The sequence below is a fragment of the Oreochromis niloticus genome, linkage group LG3 (assembly GCF_001858045.2).
Source record: "Oreochromis niloticus isolate F11D_XX linkage group LG3, O_niloticus_UMD_NMBU, whole genome shotgun sequence".
Taxonomy (NCBI): Eukaryota; Metazoa; Chordata; class Actinopteri; order Cichliformes; family Cichlidae; genus Oreochromis; species Oreochromis niloticus.
In genome coordinates, this window is record NC_031967.2 from 17379213 (window position 1) to 17401841 (window position 22629).

Here is a 22629-nt window from a genome sequence, read left to right on the forward strand (position 1 = left end):
CACCACCAAGCCCCCTAAGTGCGCTAGAGCCCGATTTAAGGACAGCCCGTTTCATTAATAAAGACTGGAGACAGCTGCTAAATAAAAATAAATAAAAACAATAAATTATAAATTGATTTTCCTGTCACTGAGTGAAATAAGTATTTGATTCCCTGTAATTCAACCAGTATCCTGGCTAACGCAGATTGGCTGTGTGCCCATGTGGCACAAAGATTACAGATACTACTGATCTCGCTTCGTTAAGTGTATAAAGTGCACCTGTCCAGAGACTCAACCTCTCCACCACAGTGGGACTCTCTCGGGACAGACCAAAGAGGACATTAGGGGTAAGACTGTAGACCTGCAAGACCATGAGCGAGAACCTTCAGAATCAGAATACTTTATTAATCTGTGAGGAAACAGTTGCTAGAAGCAGTAAGAACAATAACTAACTAACCTAAATTAAATAATAAAATATATTACAAAGTTATCAAATATAACCAAACAGCTCTAATAGGTAATAATAGAATAGATAGCTCTAATTATTAACATGTATAACACAAATTAATTCTATTTGGTTGACACTTATCTCGAAATGCATGGTGAAGAATGCACGTGTACAGCCCCATCTTAAATTTGCCAACGAACATATAAAGGATTCAGAGAAGGCCTGGGAGAAGGTGCTGTGGTCAGCTCTTTGGTATCAACTCAACCTGAGATGTTTGGAGGAAGAAAAATGCTGAGTGTGAACCAACGAACAGTCAGGCACGAAGGTGGAAACATTATGCTTTGGACTGTTTTTCTGCTAAGGGTAGAGGACGACTTCACCACACTGAGGGTCACATGGACAGAGCCGTGTGCTGTAAAATGTTGGATGAGAAAAGAGGACAAAGGAGCAGTTAAAGAAGAAGAACAGTAAGTTCATAGAGTAACCTAGCCAGTCGCCACATCTCAGTCCTACAGAAAATCTGTGGAGGGATCTGAACGTTCAAGTTGCCAAGCGTCAGCCAAAAAAACAAAAGGATTTAGAGTTTCTGTAAAAAGAGGAGTGGGCCAAAATCCTGAGCTCTGTGCAAATCAGGTGACCAACTACAGGAAATGTCTTACTGCTGTGCTTACCAACAAGGGTTTCTCCACCAAGACCTACGTCATGTTTTACTTGTTGATTAAATAATTATTTCACTCAATGACATGCAAGTCAGTTTATAACTTATATGTAAGGTGTTTGTTTTGCCCAGTATAAACAAACTCAAGTGTCATCTAGACCTCCTCCACTCCGGGGGCCTGGCTTTTGTGCTTGGTTGCGTCACGTTTGTGAAACACATTTGTTTTTTAGGAACACACACCATGTCAGCACAAAGATAAAAACAAGACGTTGGCTCCAGATTAGATAACATGACCGGTCTAACATGTCGACATTTGACTTAAGCAGCACAATCTTCTTAAAACAGCTGCAGTTTCATCAAGATTGGGGACCACTGAGTTCTTCCCTTCAATAATACAGTCGCTAATTTTTGTGCAATTAAAGATTTAAGTAGGCTTCAGCCAAACTTGCAGACTTACTGGGTCCTTCGTAAATGGTGCTTTATTTTAAGTACAGAGGAAACCAAACTGTAACACACAATAAATATTATAATTCTCTCTAACAGTTCTTATTAACAAGGCTGTTTTATAAATGGACGATTCATTGGCGATTAAGACTTGGAGCTGTTTCTTCATATACCCCGCTCCAAAAATCAAGGAAACGCTTAAATTAAACAGTGAAACATTCAAATTGAAAACCTTTACAAATACACAGAGGTCAGTCACTGAGAACAAAATGATGTAACAACACTCGGCGGAAACTAAAATCACCAACCATCTGAGTGCTGTTTTTTTTTTTTTTAAAGTGCAAAAATTCAGAGTCACTATTAAATTATTATCATTTTTGCTAAGAAAAAGAGAGAAAAGTGCAACGACTTATTGGAATGTACACAAATAAATGCAAACAAAGTACACAAAGCAAAAACAGAGTTTGTACTGTTTTAGTGTAACGATCAAAATCCGACCCTGCTTTTCTCTGTTCAGATCATCTCCAGCACCACCAGCAGAAACACAGACCCAAACCATGACAGAGCACCAGTGTGTTTTACAGATGGCTGTAGACACTCACTGTTGTAGCTCTGTCCTAACCTCCTCCATACATTCTGACAATGATTTGACCCAAAACTTTCAAAGTTCATTACTCCATAAAACCGGTTGCCACTGATTTTTAGTATTTTTTTAATGTGTAATTTGGCACGTCTCAGCCTTTTCTCCCACTTCCCCTTTCTTAAGAATGTCTTCTTGACACTTTAGATCAGTGTCTCTTGGAGCAGTGAAACTCACTGAAAGAAGTTTAACTTCACTCTTCATCCCTAAGATGTCTTAGTTCTAGTATTAGTACATCTCACTTTTTCTCCATAACAGCAAAACCTTACTCAAAAAAATGACAGAAAAGGTCATTTTAAAAGTTGCAGTAGTTCTGTCCTGCGATTCTAAAACAGAGAGCTTTTGTTAAATCACAGAAATTTTTCTAGTTTACTATTAGTGTTGACTCTTCATAAAAAAAAACAAAAAAACAAAAAACAGGAAGGTTTCTGTCATGTAATTGTTTATTACATTGGTGTAATTTAAATAGCCACGGGGAGATCTTTATCAGTGGGAAAAACTGTGAAATATTAAAGTACAGTTAAAGTCCAAAAGTTATGCCCTCCTTCACATTTTTCAATGATGTATAGTGGCCCCCACTGTAGTCTCTAGCGGGCCAATTTTGGCCCCAGGGTCTTATGTTTGACACCCCTTCCCTCGTCCCAGCTGTTACAAATTACCTAACTTTTCCATGTTATTATACGACTTACAAATTTATTAAGTGATGTTTTTTTTGTTGTTTTTTTTCCTGTTTCTCCATTCAGTTTATGTGTGGTACTATAAACAAAATTTTAACGCCTTCAGGCGCACTCCACTAACGATCAATATCTCCCACAGCACCTGAAGGCAGCATCCCTTCCAAAGCTAGGATTTCAGTCTTGGCGCTTCCACGAGTCCGTCCTTAAAAATCCCCCTTTCTGCTGAAATGTGAACACACTGACGCATGTTTGCAGCACTCTGTGCATTCAGAACAGAGAGAGAGGGGGGCATACTGATTAACACTGCAGAAGGTCGCATGACTGTAAAGAAAATCAAGGGTCACAGTAACCTCATAAATCCTTAGGGAACACAGTGATTTATATCCCTGCTACTGAGTCCCGATTAAGCTGATATAATTCGATAGATGGACCATTTCCACTCGCCATTTCTCCCCACTCTCGTCCGCCTCTGCGTGCAGTCACCCCCCCAAAAAAGGAATGTAGAAGAGGCTTACTTAGTGGGCATGATGTAGATTTGGATTCACACTGGATTTAATATTCCAATAAATATTTCAAAGGGGTCCCATTGTAGTCATCCTAGCGGCTCTAAAGGGCTTCTATATTTGTGCTGCACGCTTATGCAGTATGTATGTAGTTATGCAACATGCATCCAAAAGTAACCTTGCGCACGAGGTCAGAGAAGAAAACTGGATGCCTCACGCCCCCTGCTGTTTGAAATGCTCCACACAGCCGCATGTGTGTGTCAGAGCCGCGCTTGTCACAAAACACCACCACACACTGTTTTAAGAAGCAACAAACTGATTTTATGAACATGAATACTTGTAGTTACAAATATGCTCTTACATGAATCTCTTCTTTTTATTTTTGGCAAAATAAGAGAATTAAACTTCATGTCAACCAAAGGGGAAAAAAAAGCAGAATAAAGGTTTTGGTCCAGTACATGAAGCGATGAAGATCTTTATACACATTTAAGTTACTCTGAAGTTGCTTTTACATTCAGTAGCTCCTTTTTAGCCCTCTAAGCGCATGCAGCCTGAGAGTGGAAAACGCAGATCATCCTTTGCAAGGAAACCTGACAACAACAAAAACAAAACAACAACAAAAAAAAAGAAAAAACAGCAACAATGACGAATGCAAACACACGCACCCGCGCTCACACCCCACAGAGACAAGCCCGTCTCATCTTCGGACACCGATTCACATGCATCAGGAGGCTGTTAAGGCTGTTAAAACCATCTGTAGATGCTCGTGGTGCAGGGTCAGTCTCAGCTGGCTTCTCCGAGACTCAAAAGTTTTAAAGCGGGAGACACCACTGACGTATTTACTCATGGGCTGAGGGATTTTTTTTATCTCTCTCTTTTTTTTGCACTTCTAAGCAGGAGATGAAAGCAAATAGCAGCAGCAACACGTGTGTGTGTGTATAATATAGGTGAGTGCATCTCAGCAAAAAAGAAAAGTCGTAGAGGCGTCGTGACTCCCACAGAGCCCTGAGGTGGCGTCTACTGGCACACAAACACCTTTTGACGTACGTCACGTGGCACAAACACAGCAGGCCGACACTCTCGCACATACAGACGGGGATTTTGTTAACTGCATTCGCGCATTTTTGTTTGTTTTTTGTTTTTCCTCTCCACAAACACGTAAACGAAGACAGATAGGGGAGGGAGGGCGGCGTGGATGCGTGACCCTCCCTTGGGGGGGGGGAAGAAAAAGGGGGAAAAAAAAGGTAAAAATACTTCAGAGGCATTGAAATGGCAGCAGCTCCTCCTTCAGTTCCCAGAGAGAGAGGGAAAGGGTGGGGAAACAGGGGGGTCAGATGAAAGGATTTTTTGACGTCCCCCGACTGGGGTAAACATTCCCCTGCAAAGACAAGAGAGGCAGGGTGAGAACAGCAGCCCGAGCTTACTTAGTATGCCATCGCAGTTCACTGAAAACTGGCGAGAACTACCAATTAGCGCCCCCGGAGTGCACTTCGTGGAGGGATACTCACCGTGAAAGGGTTCACCGACATGGGCCGAGGGACTTTGGACTGAGAGTCAGACGTGGGGAAGGAGGCAAAACCTGCAAAACACACACATACACACAGATATACATGATACAGGAAAATGGTGTGGCATGAAACCAGAAACCTGCAGCTCTAAACTGGGTGGGTCATTCTGGTATTCCTGGACTGCTGCTGGTGGACGCCAAAGCGCGTCTCAGGAAAGACGAGCAGTCCCCGCTGCAGTGGGAGTTTTCCATTTGGGCCTTGTGCATGCATTTACTATGTTTTCAGCAAGTATGGTGATGTGTGAATGCACACACAGGCGGAGATATGGAAACAGAGTCATGTTTCTTTTAAACTCAATCTGAAAGTCCAGGCAAGTTTCATTTTTATGTGCTGTACGGTAAAGGTAGACGCCACCATCCAAAATCTACACAACTGTGAGGTCGTCGTGTTCAGGCCTGTGACGCAGGCCTGCAGACACATGTGGAAGAACAACAACACGGCTTGCTTTTACATCAGGACATAGTTCGCTGAATCTCTCGTGCTATCAGGAGATATCATGATCAAGCTGCTGTGAGTTGGCTGCGTGATACAACTGTGATCAGAAGGCATTATAAACTTCTTTTCTTTTTGAGGACTGCTTGCACGTGAGGAGGAGATGTATTAAAATAAATCACATCAATAAATGTAAATCTCTGAGTCTCTTTTCTCAGTGTGGCCCTTAACTTGATGCTTAAGGAGGTAATAAGGTAATATGGTTTCTAATAAAAACCAATTACCACAGCACCTTATCTTCTTCTACCTCCCATCTCTGTCGTCCCTTGTTAAGCCCACCACCTGCTCATCCTCATCCATGTCATCTCCCAGTACACCCAGCGTCTCTTCGTTTCCTACCCAGCACGATTCTGAGCATCTGTAGCTCAGTTAACGGGGCAGACGAAGTGCGTAAATGGGCAGGGTGGCACCAGGAAGACCACCAAGGGTAAACCGATATTAGAAGTAATAGATCTGGTGAAGGAGGAACTACAGGACGTCTCTGTGTGGTCTCTGTACTGTGGTCAGCTTCACAACTATTACAGCTAGTTAGAATGTAACTGACTTTATAAAGAGGAAAGAGATTGTTTGGCATTTTTACATGACTTTTGATTAAAACTGTCTTCCTAATTTGGAAAAAAACATTTTATTTCTGATTTCTTGGATCTACAACTTTAAAGTCTCGTCTTTTCATTTACACAACTGATGCATAAGATATTTTGTTTAATGTCCTTTTAAATGATTAGAAGATATTAGTTTTCAGCAATATAAAACAGATAAGTAGCAAATCCTTATTAGAGCAACAAAATCCAACAAATACATGTTTTTGATTTGTTTTTACTAAACAATGACCAGACTTTTCATTTTTCGTCTATTTTGAGTTATTAAAGAAAACTATGTAAATAAAAATAACAATAATAATTAAAAACATGACTTATAATCCAAGAAAACAAGGAAAACAAACAAAAAAAAAAAAAAAACATCAAGCAGGAGGACAAATAAGAGGCAACAAATCTCACCATTTGCTTCCTGATTGGTGGCTGACTCATGAGGAAATGCATTCTGGGTAGCAGCCGCTGGGAAAGCGCCGGACGGAGGAAAAACGGAGGTGGGCGAGGTGACAAACGCACTGGAGTCACCTGGAGAAGCGAAACACCCACACATGCGGCGAAATTAGACACAGATCATTAATCCATGCAGAACACATCTGTCAGCTGCTCTCAGACTGACAGTAAAAGACTGTTTCCCCGTGTCTGTACCTTACACAGAGAGCCTACAGGAAACCTAAAGCAGTAATGAGCCCTGCGACCAGTCAAGAGTATAACTGCACACATAAATACATGATACTGTTGAATAATTGAGGTGGAACTGATGGAAAGCCCAGAGCTGCGAGCGTCTAAAGCTGAATGGAAACAAATGCCAGGTTGTTCATTTTAATCATGAAACGTCACAGCATCGCTGAGCATTCGTTTATCCACGTTGTGGTTAATGCACCAGAGAAGCTTAACTGAGACTTCAGCTCCAGGCCGAGCCTTTCCTCTTACATATCTGCCTTTGTTGTGTGGAGTCAGTGACCCGAGTAAAAAGTAACGTTGCTAGCATGAAGCCGCAGTGGCTGTGAAAGCAGGTAGCTGTGTGCGAGCTTGTGTAATCAACCGTTTAGCGTGTACACAACATACACTTCAGTGTAGCAGCTCTGTGAGTGCTGTGCGTCGTTTTCACTGCCCTATAGGAAAAGAAATAAAGGCCCAGCTCACGCAGCTGATCTGGAGACTAAATGTTGCCCGTTAATGGGCCAAGCAGAGTGAAAACACAGGAGTGTTTTTACCTTTTAAATAAGCACAAAAGTTACAGTCAGACTCTGTAAGCAGGAACTAAATGCTTGAAATATACAGAGCAGAGGGATCAGTGTTTTGAATTTCCTGTTTTTAAGTTTATGCATTCACATGTCATTTAAGTCACGTAGAGCCAAGCTAAAAGACGTTAGTTTGAACACAAGTGTAGGTGCGCTGCCTCCTGACAAATCCATAGGACAGCCTGAGAAATGTATCAGGAAAAATGTGATTGAGGACAATATCTACAGTATACAGAGCTGCTCATCTGATTTTTTAAAAATGATTTTTAATTTCACTCTGAAGGTGAGTTAATGTGGTGTTCCTACAGGCCACTTTATTAGGTCCACCTGTTCAACTGCTTGTTAACGTATATATGTAATTAACTAATCCCATGGCAGCAATTCAAAGCATTTAAGCATGCAGACATGTTCAAGATGAACATGTCTGCATGCCTAATTTGGCACGGTTGTTGACGGCAGACTGGTTGGTCTGAGTATTTCAGAAACTGCTGATCTACTGCGATCTTCACACACAACCATCTTTACAGAGAATGGTCTGAAAAAGAGGAAATATCCAGTGAGCAGCCGTTCTCTGGTTTAAAATGTCTTGTTGATGTCAGAAGTCAGGGGAGAATGGCCAGGCTGCTACGAGCTGATGAGAAGGCAACAATAAGTCCAATTAACCAGTCGTTAAAAGGGAGGTATGCAGAAGAACATCCAAACTTGAAGCAGATGAGCTACAGCAGCAGGAGACAACACCGCATGTCACTGCTATCAGAACAGATGACACAATTCCCGTGGGCTCATTAAAATTAGATAATAGAAGATGAGAAAAAATGTTGCCTGGTCTGATGAGTATTGATAACCGCTGCAGACGGCAGAGATGGAGTCAGAATTTGGTATAAATAACATGAAAGCATGAATCAATCCTGCCTTGTATCAATGGCTCAGGCTGCTGGTGGTGTAATGGTGTGCGGGACGTTTTCTTGGCACACTTTTAGTGTTTTAGTACCAACTGAGCATCATTTAAACACCACAGCCAGCCTGAGTGTTGTTGCTGACCACGTCCATCCCTTTATGACCACAGTCTACACATCTTCATATAACACACCACGTCACAAATTAAAAATTGGTTTCTTAAACATGGCGATGACTTCACTGCACTCAAATGGCCTCCACAGTCAACAGGTGGAACAAGAGATTCACATCATGGATGTGCTGTGCGATGCCATCATGACAACATGGACCAGAGAAAAGTTTCCAGCACCTTGTTGAATCTGTGCCACAAAGAACTAAAGCAGCTCTGAAGGTAAAAAGGGTTTCAACCCTACATATATTTTTTTAATGTGTGAATTATTTCTTTGCCTCCACCACAGCGGTGTTATCTAACCAGCTCAAGCTGCTCTAACATCTTAAAAAGTTGCAGCAGGAAGTTTCAGAAAGAGTGAGCATGGGGCTTACCTCCTGAGGCGTTACTGAAGGGGTTACTAGGGGAGAGCGCGATGGGCTGCTGGGAAGCGGAGCTGGAGCTGGAGCTGAATGGGTTGGGGAAATCTGAGACACACAGGGTGGGGGTTGGGGGGAGAGAGACAGGGAGATAATTCACAGTATTCTGCCCGGGGGTTAACGGGTTACATTCCTGCCTATTCAAAGCAACACTGCTCTGATTTTCACAGTCTAATCTGGAGTGCTGGACTGTTTTTGAAGAGGAGGGAACTGAATGTAAATAGTCCAGGTTAACAACAGCGATCGTTCAGTTTGCGCTCGGCACCTACTTGCAAAACTTTGGGAGCTGGAGACGGTATCGACACCGGGGGAGCTGGGGAGAAGTAGAAGAAAAGAGCAGAAAAAAAAGGAGGATCGATCAGAATTTGACCTTTAAACAGCTCCACAAGCAGAAAAGTTAAAAATCTGCCATGTTTAACAAAAGCTGATTTGACAAGGCTGCTTTTTTCCTCTACCTGGCAGGAGTTGAGCTGGACGAGAGCCTGCTGCCGAAGATGGCGCTGTACTGCGGTGGGCCGCCAGGTGGAGCTGCAAACAAGCATTTCCATAGGCATCACAACACAACCAAACACAACCAAACACAACGTCAGGCGTGTAAATGAGCCCCGGTTTATGAGCTCGAGCAGTGCTATGACTTTCAAATGTGAGTAAAAACCTTTAAAACACTCCAAACTGCTGATCCCGTGCATGTAAGTCATCACAGAACAAAAGAATTACAAACGCCCTGAAAAAATATCATCTTCATGTTCAGCTTGATATGAATCAAAAGTGAGCCGAGGCAGAAAATCAATAAGCTCCCTACTCTGCCAAGCAGGGGAGGCAGCGATGACGCTGGAAAGCAGCAGAGCTTACCAGGCCTCACACACGAATCGTGTGCATTAAAGCAGCCGGCTTAGTTATAACGCAAACGCAGCTGATTTCAAAACGTATCAACGAGGTCCTTTGAATCACGCTGTGCACGATCTGGAGCAAACACAATGAGCATAATTCAGCTGCTAAAAGCCTTGGCATTTGGAGTAAGGGTGTTATGCAACCAAGCTGAGCTGGCCGCGACAATCTGCACGCGAAGCCCTCAAATCAAACTATCTGTTACACAGTGTTGGAAGATGTGCTCGGGTCTTTATTGAAGCCAGAGTGCTACTGAAACAATGGGGGAAAAAAATAATCAGGTCAAGCTGAAGCAAGGTTTAATTATTCTCTGTTCAGGCAGGGAGTTTAGTCCCTCCTCCTGATAAGTCAGAGAGGTTGTGAGAGGATTAATGGGACTGGAAAGAAGAAAGTTCTTCATTTTATAAATTTGGATTAGTTTTCTTGTGTTAATTCTTTTTTTTTAACCTGTGTTTGATAGGACAGTGAAGGTTTTTCAGCGGGGGACTGGAGACTCAATCCACAATCAAGTGTACAGACCTCTGGGTCTAAAATATGAACCCAATGGTGCAGTTCCACTAACGGCCACTAGAGGCTCCAAACCTGATTCAATCCATTAAAATCCCCAACTTTGGTCAGAAACCTTTTCGGTTTCTACAGCCACCCTCCCCCCATAATGACACAGGGTGTGATTTTTTTGTTTTATCATATCCTGCCCAACAAACAAATTAAGGTTATTCGTCATCAAGGGTGAGGTCACTTTGAGTAAAAACTGGACGTCGGCTGGCCAACTACCTGTCTGCTAGTCTTTAGCTAATTATAGTCACTGAACAGTAACTCTTAACCATGTTTGTGGTTTTGGTCCCTATAGAGCATTTATGATGCAAATACACCTTCCTGTGTAGTCAACTGCACTCACATCCCTTACAGGAAGTGCGTGCACCAGTTTCGGTGAGTCATATTCTAATATTTATTCCTGTTACTTAAGACTAATTTGCAGATCCTGTCTCCGTGTGTGAGATGCTTGCTAGTGTCATGTTAGAACTTAACACTCCAGCTTCCTGTCTCAGTATGGTCACCTGTGGTTGCAATAAAACAAGGCAATGCTAAAGTTAAGGTTTTAAAAAATCAGAGCAGCTATCGCCATCTTTTATATACAGGCTACGTGAACACCTTACAAATCCAAAATGGGACAATTGTTCTTTAATAAACCTGCAAAATAAATACAAATGTGCAAAAGCCTCTGAACTACACTCATAAAAAAATTATTAAAGCTTTGACTGATAAAAACATCGTACCTGTGACCGATGTTGTATCAGAGAAGACGCTGTCCAGCTGTGACACAGCAGCGTACTTATCCTGGGCGCTGGCGCTGCTGACCGGCGGTGTCGTCTGACCTATGCCAACAGGCTGCTGTTGCTGCTGCTGAGGCTGCTGCTGCTGCTGAGGCTGGGACAGAGACTGAGGCAGAGGCTGTGGTTGGGGATGGTTCAGACCTCCAAAGTCCACGCTCAGAGACTTGGGGAAGGCCCTGAAGGGGCCTGTAGCCCCCGAGGCCGACACTGTACGACCTGAGAGAGAAAAAGATCACAGATTAGTATGTACTAACAGGTAGATGTTTAAAATGTGATTGTTCGAACCTGAAACATCAAATTCAAATACATTACAATAATTCGCAAGCAACTCTCACATAACACAGCCCATTCACTACATATAGAAGCAAATTATCTCACGCCATGTAAAGATCCTCATGCTATGAGGTGTAGAAATAGCATTAGCTTAGAATGTACTAAATAAAGCACACACAATCGTGTTTAGGGATTTAAAAAAACACCACAGGAAAGCAGCAAGCCAGAAACTTCTTAGATGTAATTGTTAGAAGTTAACAAAGACAGGAAATGACATTTAACATCAGTGTTTGTAGCAAAATATTAGAGTGTGGATCAGCCGCTTAGCTGTGAGCATGGGATCAGAAGTTAAAATCCAACATGGTCTCCACGAGGACACAAACACCAGAGCAGAATGGACCTGATGCAGCTTATCTGCTGGTATCTGCGTGTTTTTCCGCCTTTGAGAGCATACCTGAACTCCCTAGCCATACTTGTTGGGGGTGTTAAATGTGTATGGCGCGATTACAGCTGTGCCCTACATAGTTCTGAAGTGCTTCAACGCCAACGTGGTGCGAAATATCAGCGGCCCTCTGCTGACGGGGGCAGCAGCAGCAGCTCCGGCCTAAAAATAGCCCCACTTTAAACTTGTTCTTTTTCCTCTGAGGAAAGGAACAGTGTGTGTGTGTGTGTGTGTGTGTGTGTGTCTCCTTGACACACCTAGGCTTCAGATCTGGGCTTTGAAGTGGGAAACCTGAGTGATGAAGAAAAACATTGACCCCAATTGCAGTATGTGACACTGGGCAGCCACGACTCGCTTGGCTAAATGAATACAGAGTGCTGCGTCGCCTCTCCCCTCAGGCCGCTCTGAAACAAACTCCAACTCACATGCATGTGACGCTCGCTAAGCACCGGCGCGCCCCGCAGATTGGCCATCTATTATAAATGATACAGCATTGGAAGAGCTTATTGATTTCAGCATTCACACGAGCGCACACACACACACTCAAAAGCATCGGCCGGAGATGCGTCTTACCTAAAGTGAAGTGGTTTTTGAACGAGCTACTGGCTACGTGGTTGGAGAAGAGAGGAAGAAGACAGAGGAGAAAAGAGGAGGGGAGATAAGGAGAAACAAGTGAGTGCTGCTGGCGTCGCATGAATCTGCCACTCGCAGCCGGCTCTGATGAGCGGAGAGCGACATCAGTGAGAATCAGCGAAAATATTCAATGATCTTTACACCGTGAACGATGCACTGCCAAATGTTCTTGCTAGAGGTGTCAGGAATAGAACAGAGAAAGCACAGTGTCTATTTTTTAACCAGGAATCTTTCCTAAGATCACATAAGAGGAGGAACTAGATTCCCAAATACAGCAAACACTGTGGCACTTTACTACACAGCTGGTAGCAGTAAACTTGTGAAAGCCTTCATAAGTTTACTACTAACAATGGCGCAAAGCATCCAGTGGGCGGAGGGCACACCTGAAGGCCGTGGAAGGGCGGGGAATGAGGGTCCGTGGCTCTGACCTCCCAGTGTTGACGACAAAGAACCTGGTCGCTGTCTTTCTATCCCACACAGGGTGGGATCTGCGTCAGAGAGAAACAACAGATGCATTAAAAAAAAATTTAAAAGAAGAGATAAGCACGTGACGATGCCACAAACAAATCTTCCTCTCACCTTTCAGAGGGGGGTCTCTAAAGCTTTGGGAGCGCGATGGCCGAGCCGTGAACGCGTCTGTCCGCATGTCGGCGGGAGAGATGGCGGGGGCTCGATCCCAAGACGGCAGCTGGGACTGAGACTGGAGGATGAGAGATCGAAGGAGACAGAAGAGAAGCAGATGGAGGGTAGAAAGAGAGACACAAAGCCAGAGGAAGTGAGTCTCTTTCATCCTTTCTCAATAATTCATAAGCAGAGGCTTTGAAGCCGAGGCTACCTGGCCCTCCGACTGTCCGAACCATCAGTCTTTGTCTCTGTGCCGCGGCGAATTCAGGTCATTTCTTCACTTTCTATCCTTTTTTCGATACCCTTTGAAAATCTCGTCTACTTTCCCTTCCTCTTTTTTTTAATTTATTTAAAACCACACACCTACACCACCCTCGTCTTCTCACTTTCACTCCCCTCACTTTATCTCCACCCGTTTCACAGACAACTACCACACCTTTAGCCTCTTACCAGTGGTCTCGTGGCTCTGGCATTCGGAGGCATATTATGAGATGGCCCCTGGCTCGCTAAGGGACCATGAGAAGGGGGCATAGCCTGAACCCCTGGACTCCAAGGACCCTCCATATCTCTCCGGTTCTTACTTTTGGAAAAATGCCTGCAAAACACAAATGATGCAGTGTAACTAACCAGTCTCATTAGCAACACAATTAAAGCTTGACATCTGGTCATTTGTTTACTAAACAAGAGGATTGAGAGCATTCTCTAAGCTTGAAAATAAGCAGTTATTAGCCTTCAGCTATTTTTTCTGAGCAAATATCTCTTATTCAAACACGGAAAGCCTAACTTTAACACAACCCTAATTAGCTATTGTTTTCATTTTACTTTGTGTTTACCTTTTAACCTCTCAAAATGACTATTTTTACACTTTTAAATATGTTTATTGCACAAGCAGAACAGCCAAATGCTAGCAGCTCTGTAATAAAACAATAAAATCTGAGCTAAATGCTAACTTCAGCATGCTATCATGCTCAAAATAATATTTCTAATTAATTTTCTTTTTAAAGCCATTTTTACATATGTACAATACTGAAAGGGTTTTATTTTTACTCATATTCCCCTTTAAAAGCAGGAATTATAGCACCTATATTCTGCTAATTAGCAAGTTTGCTACTTTAGAAAAAGATATTAGCATGCTAATATTTGCTATTTTTATCTTAAACTGTTCTATTTTAAACAGACTAACATATTTACCCAATACTGGTGCTAACTAAAAAAATATTATAAATAATAAAAGTTCTTACAGTAAAAGGTTTTAGTTTATTTTATTATTTTAAAGGCTTTCAACTATTAACATCCAAACTTGAACATTTGAGGGGCTTTTTTTTTTAAAACAAATTTTCTACATGAAAATGATTTAAAATAAATAAATGAACTGAATAAAAATGAAGATGCTTTTCTCTGCTTCCATCAGTATATATTATATTTGGTTATATGCAGGCGGAGGCCAAGCTCTCACCATTTTTTCTTCTCATATTTATCCTGAAGGAACTCTTTGAACTTCTGCGAGTCCTTCATGTCGGAGCAGCCGTCAGTCTTTGGGTCAAACACACACAGCCACGTCCTTCTGCCCACCTGAAAACACACATTTTCCAAGAAGTCACATTAAAACCACGCCGCTTGGGATCGATCCATGAAAAACAAAAACAAAAAGAGGGTTAGTGAGTGTCCGATTCACGGAGTAGAAAATGAGAGCGCAATCCCTGGTTTTTGTTTGACATTTAATCTCAGAGAGTCTCTCAGATATACACACAGATTTTCTCATCAGTGACTCATCTCCGGTGCAAGAGTGCAGCAAATATTACTGGCAGCGAATCATGACTGGCCGGATCACTCTTCAGAGGATGATGAGAAAGAAAAAGCTGGACGATGCACACCTATGCCTCTCTGCACATTATACTTGACTCACAGACCCTGGCCAACAACAAGCTAATAAAAGCCGATAAGCACTCATGCTGATAGCCTCAAACTCTTTACCACTTACTGCTATATGCTCAGCAGAGAGAGCTGCCTAAACCGATAACTCCCAAAGTGGATGCTGTGAAGGGAGGGGGGGCTTTTTATGCAATCCAATCACATTTCAGCACCAAAATGAGACTGAAAACTTAATTACCAAGTTAATTAAAACTAAAGAAATAAATAATTACCATAATTATCTAAGTTGAAGTAACACAACTGTAGCTCAACCAGCTGGATTGATTGGTAGTATATTAATATGGAAGTTGGAAAACATATCAGAAGTTCAATTTGATGACGTGGGGGTTTTATTTCTTCTTATATGGAATTTCTGGGTTTTTCTGGACTAAGAAAAACTGATTTCAACTCTAGAAGATAATGACAGGCTTTTTTTTAATAATAAGTAATAAAAGATATCACTCAGTACTGACAAAAATAGCATGGAGATGGCCTAAGCTGCATAAAATGAATCCTAAGATAGCCTACCAATCTGCTCCACTGGACAATTTTCCAAGTTTCTACAAAGAAAGCAGAGCGATATCATTAATACTTCCAGTGTTTCAATAAAATGCACTGCTGCTAATGATGCGCTATTGCCAGGATTGTTACATGAGAGTAGAAACATTTAAAAATTTTAAAGGATTTCAAGAGCCTGACAAGGTATTTGTCCAGCTCTTGAATCAGAAAGTTAAAATCATAAAGTTAAAAAAAAGAACGTTTAGTTCCAACACACTCCTCATGTGCAGGTCAGATAAAGGGGGAAGTGCTTTTTATATGTTATTATAAAAAGGCTGTACAGGTACGGCCCACTTTTGGATCAAACTGTAGCCCAATAACTCAAATCAGTTAAACACTCTTGGCATAAACAAACACTGAGTAAACTTCACCTCTGTACCGTCCTGTGCCTCAGCTCCAACAGTTATCAGCTACAACCCTGCAAACGGCCGCTTTATAACTTGGCCGCGGGTTCTGACAGACGTGCAGAAAACAGCATTTTCTTATGACGCACCACGGATATGAAGCACTTTGCAGAAACATGTAATTTCAAGTATTCTCATATTAATTGTTTAGTTTATAAAAAACATCACGCAGAACATTTGGTAAGAGACACGGTTGTTTTTCTTTGCATTTACATAAATATTTGGATGTTTTATTTGGCTGGGTCTCTGTTGTGAAAGGGTTCTGATGTCACCAAACCCTGCTGGTTAAATAAAGGTAAATAAATAAAGGAAGAGATTTTGATAGGGTGCTTCTGTTTGACTTTTGGCTAAAATGGGGTCTGTTCAGAGTTTAAACACTGGTTTTAAAAAACACACACACACACTGTGAGAAAGGAAATAGATCGTGGTTTTGTGGGACATAAAGTGCCCCATCCTTTTGTTTCTTGGCACAGTACGAGGTTGGCACTAGTATCCCCCCCTCTCCTCCTCATCCAAAAAAAAAAAAAAAAAAAAGAAAAGAAGAAGCACCGCCACAAAGACTGGTTGGACTGGTAGTCTCAAGGGGCGTTTCACATTCCATATCAGAACCACAAACAGACAGTTTTAACCTTGAATTTGGACCAAAGAAGAGGGAAAAAAAAGAGGAAACGGTAGCTGATGTCCTCGGACGACTCTGCAGTGTCAACAACAGGAAGAAATCATATTCAGCTGCACATCTTTCTTTTTTTTCTCTAATTTTTCTAAAGTGAAGCAAACACGATGCATCGGGTCCCCGGCTGGGACTTCACTCACCTCATTGCCATGGTTTTGGAGGAATTCTACTTCCTGTTGGGAGAAAGTTGTCATGGAGATGGACTTGACTCTGTGGGGAGGGTTGAGGCCTCTCCTGGGACACAGAGGAGAGACGGATGAGTCAAATAAAGGAGGGAAATGGAAAGATTTGCAGTCAGCCCTCACCTCTAAAGACAGCACAAAGGGGATGGAGCAGGTGGGAAAGGAAATATATCTGACACGTGACCGTGAATGAAAGGACAGATTTGTTGTGGAGAAGACAACATACACACACACACACACACACACACACACACACACACACTCGTGACAGAGAGAGACACATGTCTTCCAGAAGCTCCTATTTTCTTCATGCTGGGGACACAAAGTGGGAAACTGTTGTACATGTGCAAGATTGCGCAATGACGCACACTGAGTGCCGAAACCGTCTTCCTGAAGTGGAGTGCCGGGGACTAGGCTGAACATGCAAAACAAAGTGTGACAGCACACACTCAGGCGCACACACTCTCTCTCTCTCACTCACGCACACACGCCCACATTGAAAAGGAGCCTGGAGAAAGAGAGAGAGAGAGAGGGGGAGAGAGAGAGAGAGAGAGAGAGGTGGTGTCAAACCTGCACCATGACGAAATGAAACGTAACTCAGAGCTGGAAAATGACCAGCTAGCGGTCTGTCGGTTATCAAGCTGTTGGGAGACACGCACGAAAGAAAGAGAGGGAGAGAGACAGAGAGAGGTAGACACTGCGTAAATTAATGTGTGCACACATCCTCGGCTGTTGCATCGCACCAACAACCCCTGTTAACGTCAGGAGAGGGGAACCAAATGATACACATTTGTCCGTAGCTGGGTGGTGCGCGGTGTAATCTAAGGCCTGGTACTTTTACTCTATCAGTATCTGGCTGCCCCTCACACTGATGCTAAATGTGCAGTAAATAAACCCCCCCCCACACACCCCTCCCCACCCCCGGATGGGGCGGCGGGGTTTGCACTCACAGCATTCCGGAGCACGACGTGCAGACGAAGCTGCCCACGGTGATGTCGGTGTAAGTCACCCCGGGCTGGTTGCACTCGAAGCAGTGTTTGTTTACTCCAGACTGGGCCAGCTCCCGGACCTTGCGGGCGCAGATCTCTTGGTTGTCCCGGTGCTTACGGTTCGACATTTTTTTTTAAAATTATTCTGGTCGCCGCCTGTCACGCAGGCTTCCCCCCCTCCCCGGTTAACACTCCTCGGTCCTCCTCCCGGATCCCCTCCGTTTACTCCAAGGAGCACCTCACGCCCGCATTATGGAAACGCTTTTATGCGGCTTCACCCCAAACGCAAGGCTGCACAGACTAGAGGCGCGTCAAGCCGTGAGCGACCCACCTGCAGCACAGCGGAAGCAGCTCGGCTTTCCTTTCAAAATAAAAGCGATCGAGAGGGGACTGTCCAGAGCGACTGTGACATTTTTACTTTTTGGTTGCCTGTTTCTTTAAAAAATTTGTTCCAACATAACCACTTGGTTATCTCATCAGCTGTTTTGTAGGTCAAGGTATTTTCCAGTTATTCTGTGGGTCACAGTGAATCAGCTGTATTACTCTTAGTCTGCCATAAAGACGCTGAGAAATAAAAATAATTAAAATGTTATAAGGATCGTGTGATATATTCAAAGTTTCCTTTCAAGCCTGACCTTACTTTTAAAGGTAACACCTGTTTATTGGTTTGGGAAATAGCAGCTGGGGCATTCCATATGAAATCAGTCAAACATGAAAAAAGTGACTCAGAGCAGATCTTTCATATGCTATAAATGGTTTTACACACATGGTAATGTCTTCCTGAGAACCGGTGGGGGAGTATGTTTCAGTTTATCTTATTTTGTCCACTACAGAGAACCTAATGAATAGGCTCGATCTCAGGAGGATATGACCTACTTTCTATGGTTTCCAGTGAATCAACAGAAAATAAAACATCCAGCATATCAATCATGGCCTCTGTTAGTCTACAGGGATTAAATTGGTGCAGATTTTCTATCGAGACTATGATATATCCCATATCATACTAAGTCTGTCTCACTTGGAGATGGGTTAAAATAGATTTGCAGTTTTTAACACAGCTTAAATGTGTTTTTCAGTCGTTCAGAAAACGTCATGCAGTTACCTCGTGTACTTAAGAAAGTTTGGGAAAAGTGCCAAATGTTGACCCACCCCATGTATGAAGGTCTGTAATGCGTCAATACCATCATCTGTATTTACACCTTGCCAATGTCCTATCCTAAATGCTTTGATTTTTTTTTTTAACTTAATCTCATGAAAAGTGCTTTACCTGAGATTCTCGTGTAGCTATAAGAAGGGCCTGGCAGAAAAAATAGATAATTAAACATTACTAAATCAAATCTTATGAAACAAAGATAGAGATGGTTGTAACCAGACGTTAAGCATCCCTCTACAACTTGGTGGTGTCTGCAGTTTTGCCTTTTATTTAAGTTGGTTGTATCTTATTTGTGTTTTATCAACCGATATACACATACATTTTTACTTTATTATAAATAGCCACGATAGAATAAAGCCCTCCAACGAAAAGTGTGCTCCTAGTACGCTTTCTTTTCAGGAGAGTGCCGTTTCGCGTTTTACTTTGAAAACCCTGCCGGATGTGACCCCGTTTATTCTGACTGGTTTGGCTCTTGGAGAGATGCTGAGGGGATCTCCTGTCAAAGACAAACAAGAACCTGTCGAGTCGCCAAGTTTACTTCGCACAAAACGGTTTTATTTCTCCTTCCGAAGCGACCGTCTGTCGCTACGTGCCGTCTGTGCCGCGGTATCAGTGTGCGCTATTTACGCACACGCCCCCGTTTACTGGCGCAGGACTTGCACTTTGCTTCTGCTGGCCGCTCTAGCAAAGGGGCCATGATGTTTTTAAGGGCTTAGATACGTAAAGTTGAGAAGCTAAAATTACTATTTAATCCCTTATAGTTGTCAATTGTGTAAAAAAACACTTGCAGTTTTCTGTACCCGCCTTTATACGTTTTTACATATATATATATACATATATATATGTGCCATAGTTGGCATGGGAATTTTGGTGAAGGGCCTACTTTGAAACGTTAAGGCTGGTACACTTCTGAAATCACTTCAGTGTTTATTTTGATGAAGCAACTTGGCAACAACATACCTAACTACGCCCTTTCCGTGTCGCCTGAGAAAATACATGTGAGAATCACATCATTTCCCACTGAAACAGGAACAGTCTGGACACCGAAGGCGTCACTCTGCTGTGATCCTCCACACCCAGACTTTTAGGGAATAAGGGAAAACGAGAACAGTGACGTGAAAGCAAGGGAAGAAAGAAAAACATCAGTACAGTTATGTTGTTGTCTGATGAGATAGGCGAGCCTGCAATGATTGTTTCTGTCAGAAGGGGGAGCCACACACAGGATCAGATAGATAAATAGAGTATTTTTGTGCATATCGACACGGTGGTATGATGGAGGTAGACAGAAGAGCCCTATGAGCCGCTGTAATTACACCTCCACGCAAAGTAGTCAACCACAGGCTTTATACTGTCTGACTACAAACCTGACTACACAAGTTTGTGGCAATGATAACGAAGCAAAGATTGCTTATTTAATGTTGGCCAATAGTTTGTTGTGCCGGTTTGTGAAATGTATGGAAGCCCGACTCTGCCAGGACAAAAACATAAAAAGTTATACTTTTTATGTTTTTGTGTTGTAACTTGAACTTGTTAGATAATAAGCGATAATTTACGCTTAAGATCATTTTTAACCCTATTAATTTAGATTTTTTTTTACTACGTATTTAAATATTTTTAAGTACTATGCCATATGATTTACTCTTTATTTTCTACCATCATTCTAACATAGAAAGCCTCAGTCAGCTGTACAGTACTTACTCATGTTTTTTGAGTTAGCCATTCATTTGAAGTACTATCGAGATCTTTAGTGAGTAGGTTGTATGTCTTTTTTATTTAAGCAGGGATTGTACGAGTCCGATAACGTCCACTAGGGTACCAGTGAGATAAAGCTCATCATCAGATGGTCCATGTGTACATCCACATACCTGCCTGATTTTTGGGATTGTGCAGACTTATCCAAGGAGAATTTACATGACAATGTAGCAACTGTCCATGCAACCAGGCGGCAGACTTCATAAAGTATAACAGGAACAGTCATCAGGTGTCTAACTGTCCACAGCCGAGTATAACCGAGTCTTTAGTTGCCTCCTTTTGACCCAGGAAGTCACGGATTTTCTTTGTATTTCATGATGTTGAGCTGAAATATTAACTAACAATTTTCACCTTGGAAGTGTGACATTTCACATATTTTAACTTCTATTTTTACTTTTATCATGTTAATTGCATTGTATTTAGATTTTTGTTGCTGTAATCTTTATATTCTATCATATTCTCAATTTTTATTTTGTATCACAAAAGTTTTTCCACCTTTTCTGGGTTGCACAGTTTTGCACTGTATGTCATATGTTGTATGACAACTGAGAGACAAGTGTACTGTATGCCTGAGCAGAGCCAGCTAGAGGTATCGTTGGGTCTTAAGCAGAATTTGATTTTGGGCCCCCAGCTAAACCCAACATCTAACATCCATCTCAGCACCATCAATATTAGCTATATATTGTCCGTGCTTGATTGTTTGAACATTGTTATTCTGAGACTTAACAACATGTTGCTGGCAAAATCATTGAGCAACTGAGTGAAGGCTAGTGTGTGCTATAGCTTTGTATCACATTATGTGCATGCAGTCAGTGGTGATTCGAGTGTGTTGCAGCCTTATGCAAATATCCACAGGGAGGTCCCTGCAGGCGTCATTCATGACCGCTGTGTTTAACTCGGTCACATAACATCAGATGGACACAGTAGGCTGCTCTCCTAGCTAAGAAAACGAACTTAAATACTAAAGTAAATAGTAGAAATAATTTAACGTCAGTGACATTTTGGTTATTTAAGTTTTTGTCCCTCACAGTTCAGTTCACATTCATTATTTAGTGTTATATTCAGTTGTTATTTTCTGCTGACGTTTTTCTCACTCCTCTTGCTCTTGTTCTTCTTTCTTTTTTCATTCCCAGAAGGTTAACGCCTCGTTTTTGTTGAGTGCCGTTCATTGTTATCATTAGGTTTGTTTAAACAGAATCAAACTATTTGCCACTTATCACTCGGCTATACTCAATTACAGCTGGCGATGGCGGAGTAGTCATTCCTGTTATACTTCTTTGAAGTCCGCAGCCTGGGCACATGTGTAGTCGGTGCATTGTAATGTAAAATCTCTGCAGATAAGTGCACGTGCTGTGACCATGCTCACCTCGTCTGTCATTGCAAACTTTGCACATTCCCTCTGCTGTAGTTTGAAATTTGTCAGCACATGAGTGTCCCCCGCTAACTAGTTGCCCACCTTCCCTGGTGGCAAGTAGTAGCTCTGCACATAGCAGCTAACCTGGTGCCCTTATTGTTATAATGATATTTCTCCTGCTTCCCTATGAATAATGAATCCGCCTATTTGATTTGGATCTGTCACTATTCCTAGCAAAATGCTATCAGTTTTATTTTTGGCCTTACATCTGTGTTGTTGTATAGTGAGTAGTGGACTACATTTCTAACCTAATATTACCTGTAGTTACACTCTATCGGCTGTGGGTGCAGGGTAAAAAAAGAAAGGGACTTTGGATTTATGTAGAAACTGTGTGCAAATTTTTTTAAAATAGTTTTATTACAGCCATTTAGACACATTAAAAATCAAAACAACCCCTACATATTTAAACACAGAATGTCAAACCTCTTGTTCTTCCGCTCGTGGAACCACTTTTTCATTGCTATTAATAGGTTCATTATTTTTCTTGGCATGAATGAACTTCCATAGAAGGGATCTGTTGGCAGCGGGTGGTTATAGGGGAGTTTCTTTACACCTCGGCAAAAATCATAACAGACAAGGTTGTCAGACAAGTATACACACCCAGTCTAACTGCATGTGAAGCTCACTGCTTCACTGTAACTGAAAAGTAGAACACAAACAACTAAGGGAGA

General features: G+C 42.2%; 1 protein-coding gene across 2 annotated transcripts; it reads right to left on the reverse strand.

Annotated features, from left to right (window-relative positions):
- Window positions 1-3150: 3150 nt before the first annotated feature.
- On the reverse strand, window positions 3151-18127 carry agfg2 (ArfGAP with FG repeats 2). 2 transcript variants are annotated; one of them, XM_005464111.4, is made up of 14 exons: window positions 17601-18124; window positions 16609-16702; window positions 14379-14494; window positions 13373-13517; window positions 12878-12998; window positions 12682-12786; window positions 12239-12271; window positions 10894-11166; window positions 9184-9256; window positions 8998-9041; window positions 8684-8776; window positions 6408-6527; window positions 4858-4928; window positions 3151-4727 (listed from the first exon to the last, which is right to left on the reverse strand). In XM_005464111.4, the coding sequence occupies exons 1-14, from the start codon at window positions 17765-17767 to the stop codon at window positions 4680-4682; spliced, it is 1503 nt and encodes a 500-aa protein (XP_005464168.1). In that variant the 5' UTR covers window positions 17768-18124; the 3' UTR covers window positions 3151-4679. The 2 variants fall into 2 exon arrangements, with proteins under 2 accessions (XP_005464168.1, XP_005464169.1); XM_005464112.4 differs by lacking the exon at window positions 12239-12271 and having other exon boundaries at window positions 17601-18127.
- Window positions 18128-22629: the final 4502 nt, after the last annotated feature.

What these genes read in the sequence shown, in the direction of transcription:
- agfg2 (XM_005464111.4), bottom strand. Translation starts at nt 17,767, where the DNA reads ATGTCGAACCGTAAGCACCGGGACAACCAAGAGATCTGCGCCCGCAAG. An exon ending in TGATACAACATCGGTCACAG is followed by an intron (nt 9,257 to 10,893) that starts GTACGATGTTTT and finishes GCTTGTTTGCAG; the next exon opens with CTCCACCTGGCGGCCCACCG. An exon ending in CACCAATCAGGAAGCAAATG is followed by an intron (nt 4,929 to 6,407) that starts GTGAGATTTGTT and finishes TGTGTTTTGCAG; the next exon opens with GTTTTGCCTCCTTCCCCACG.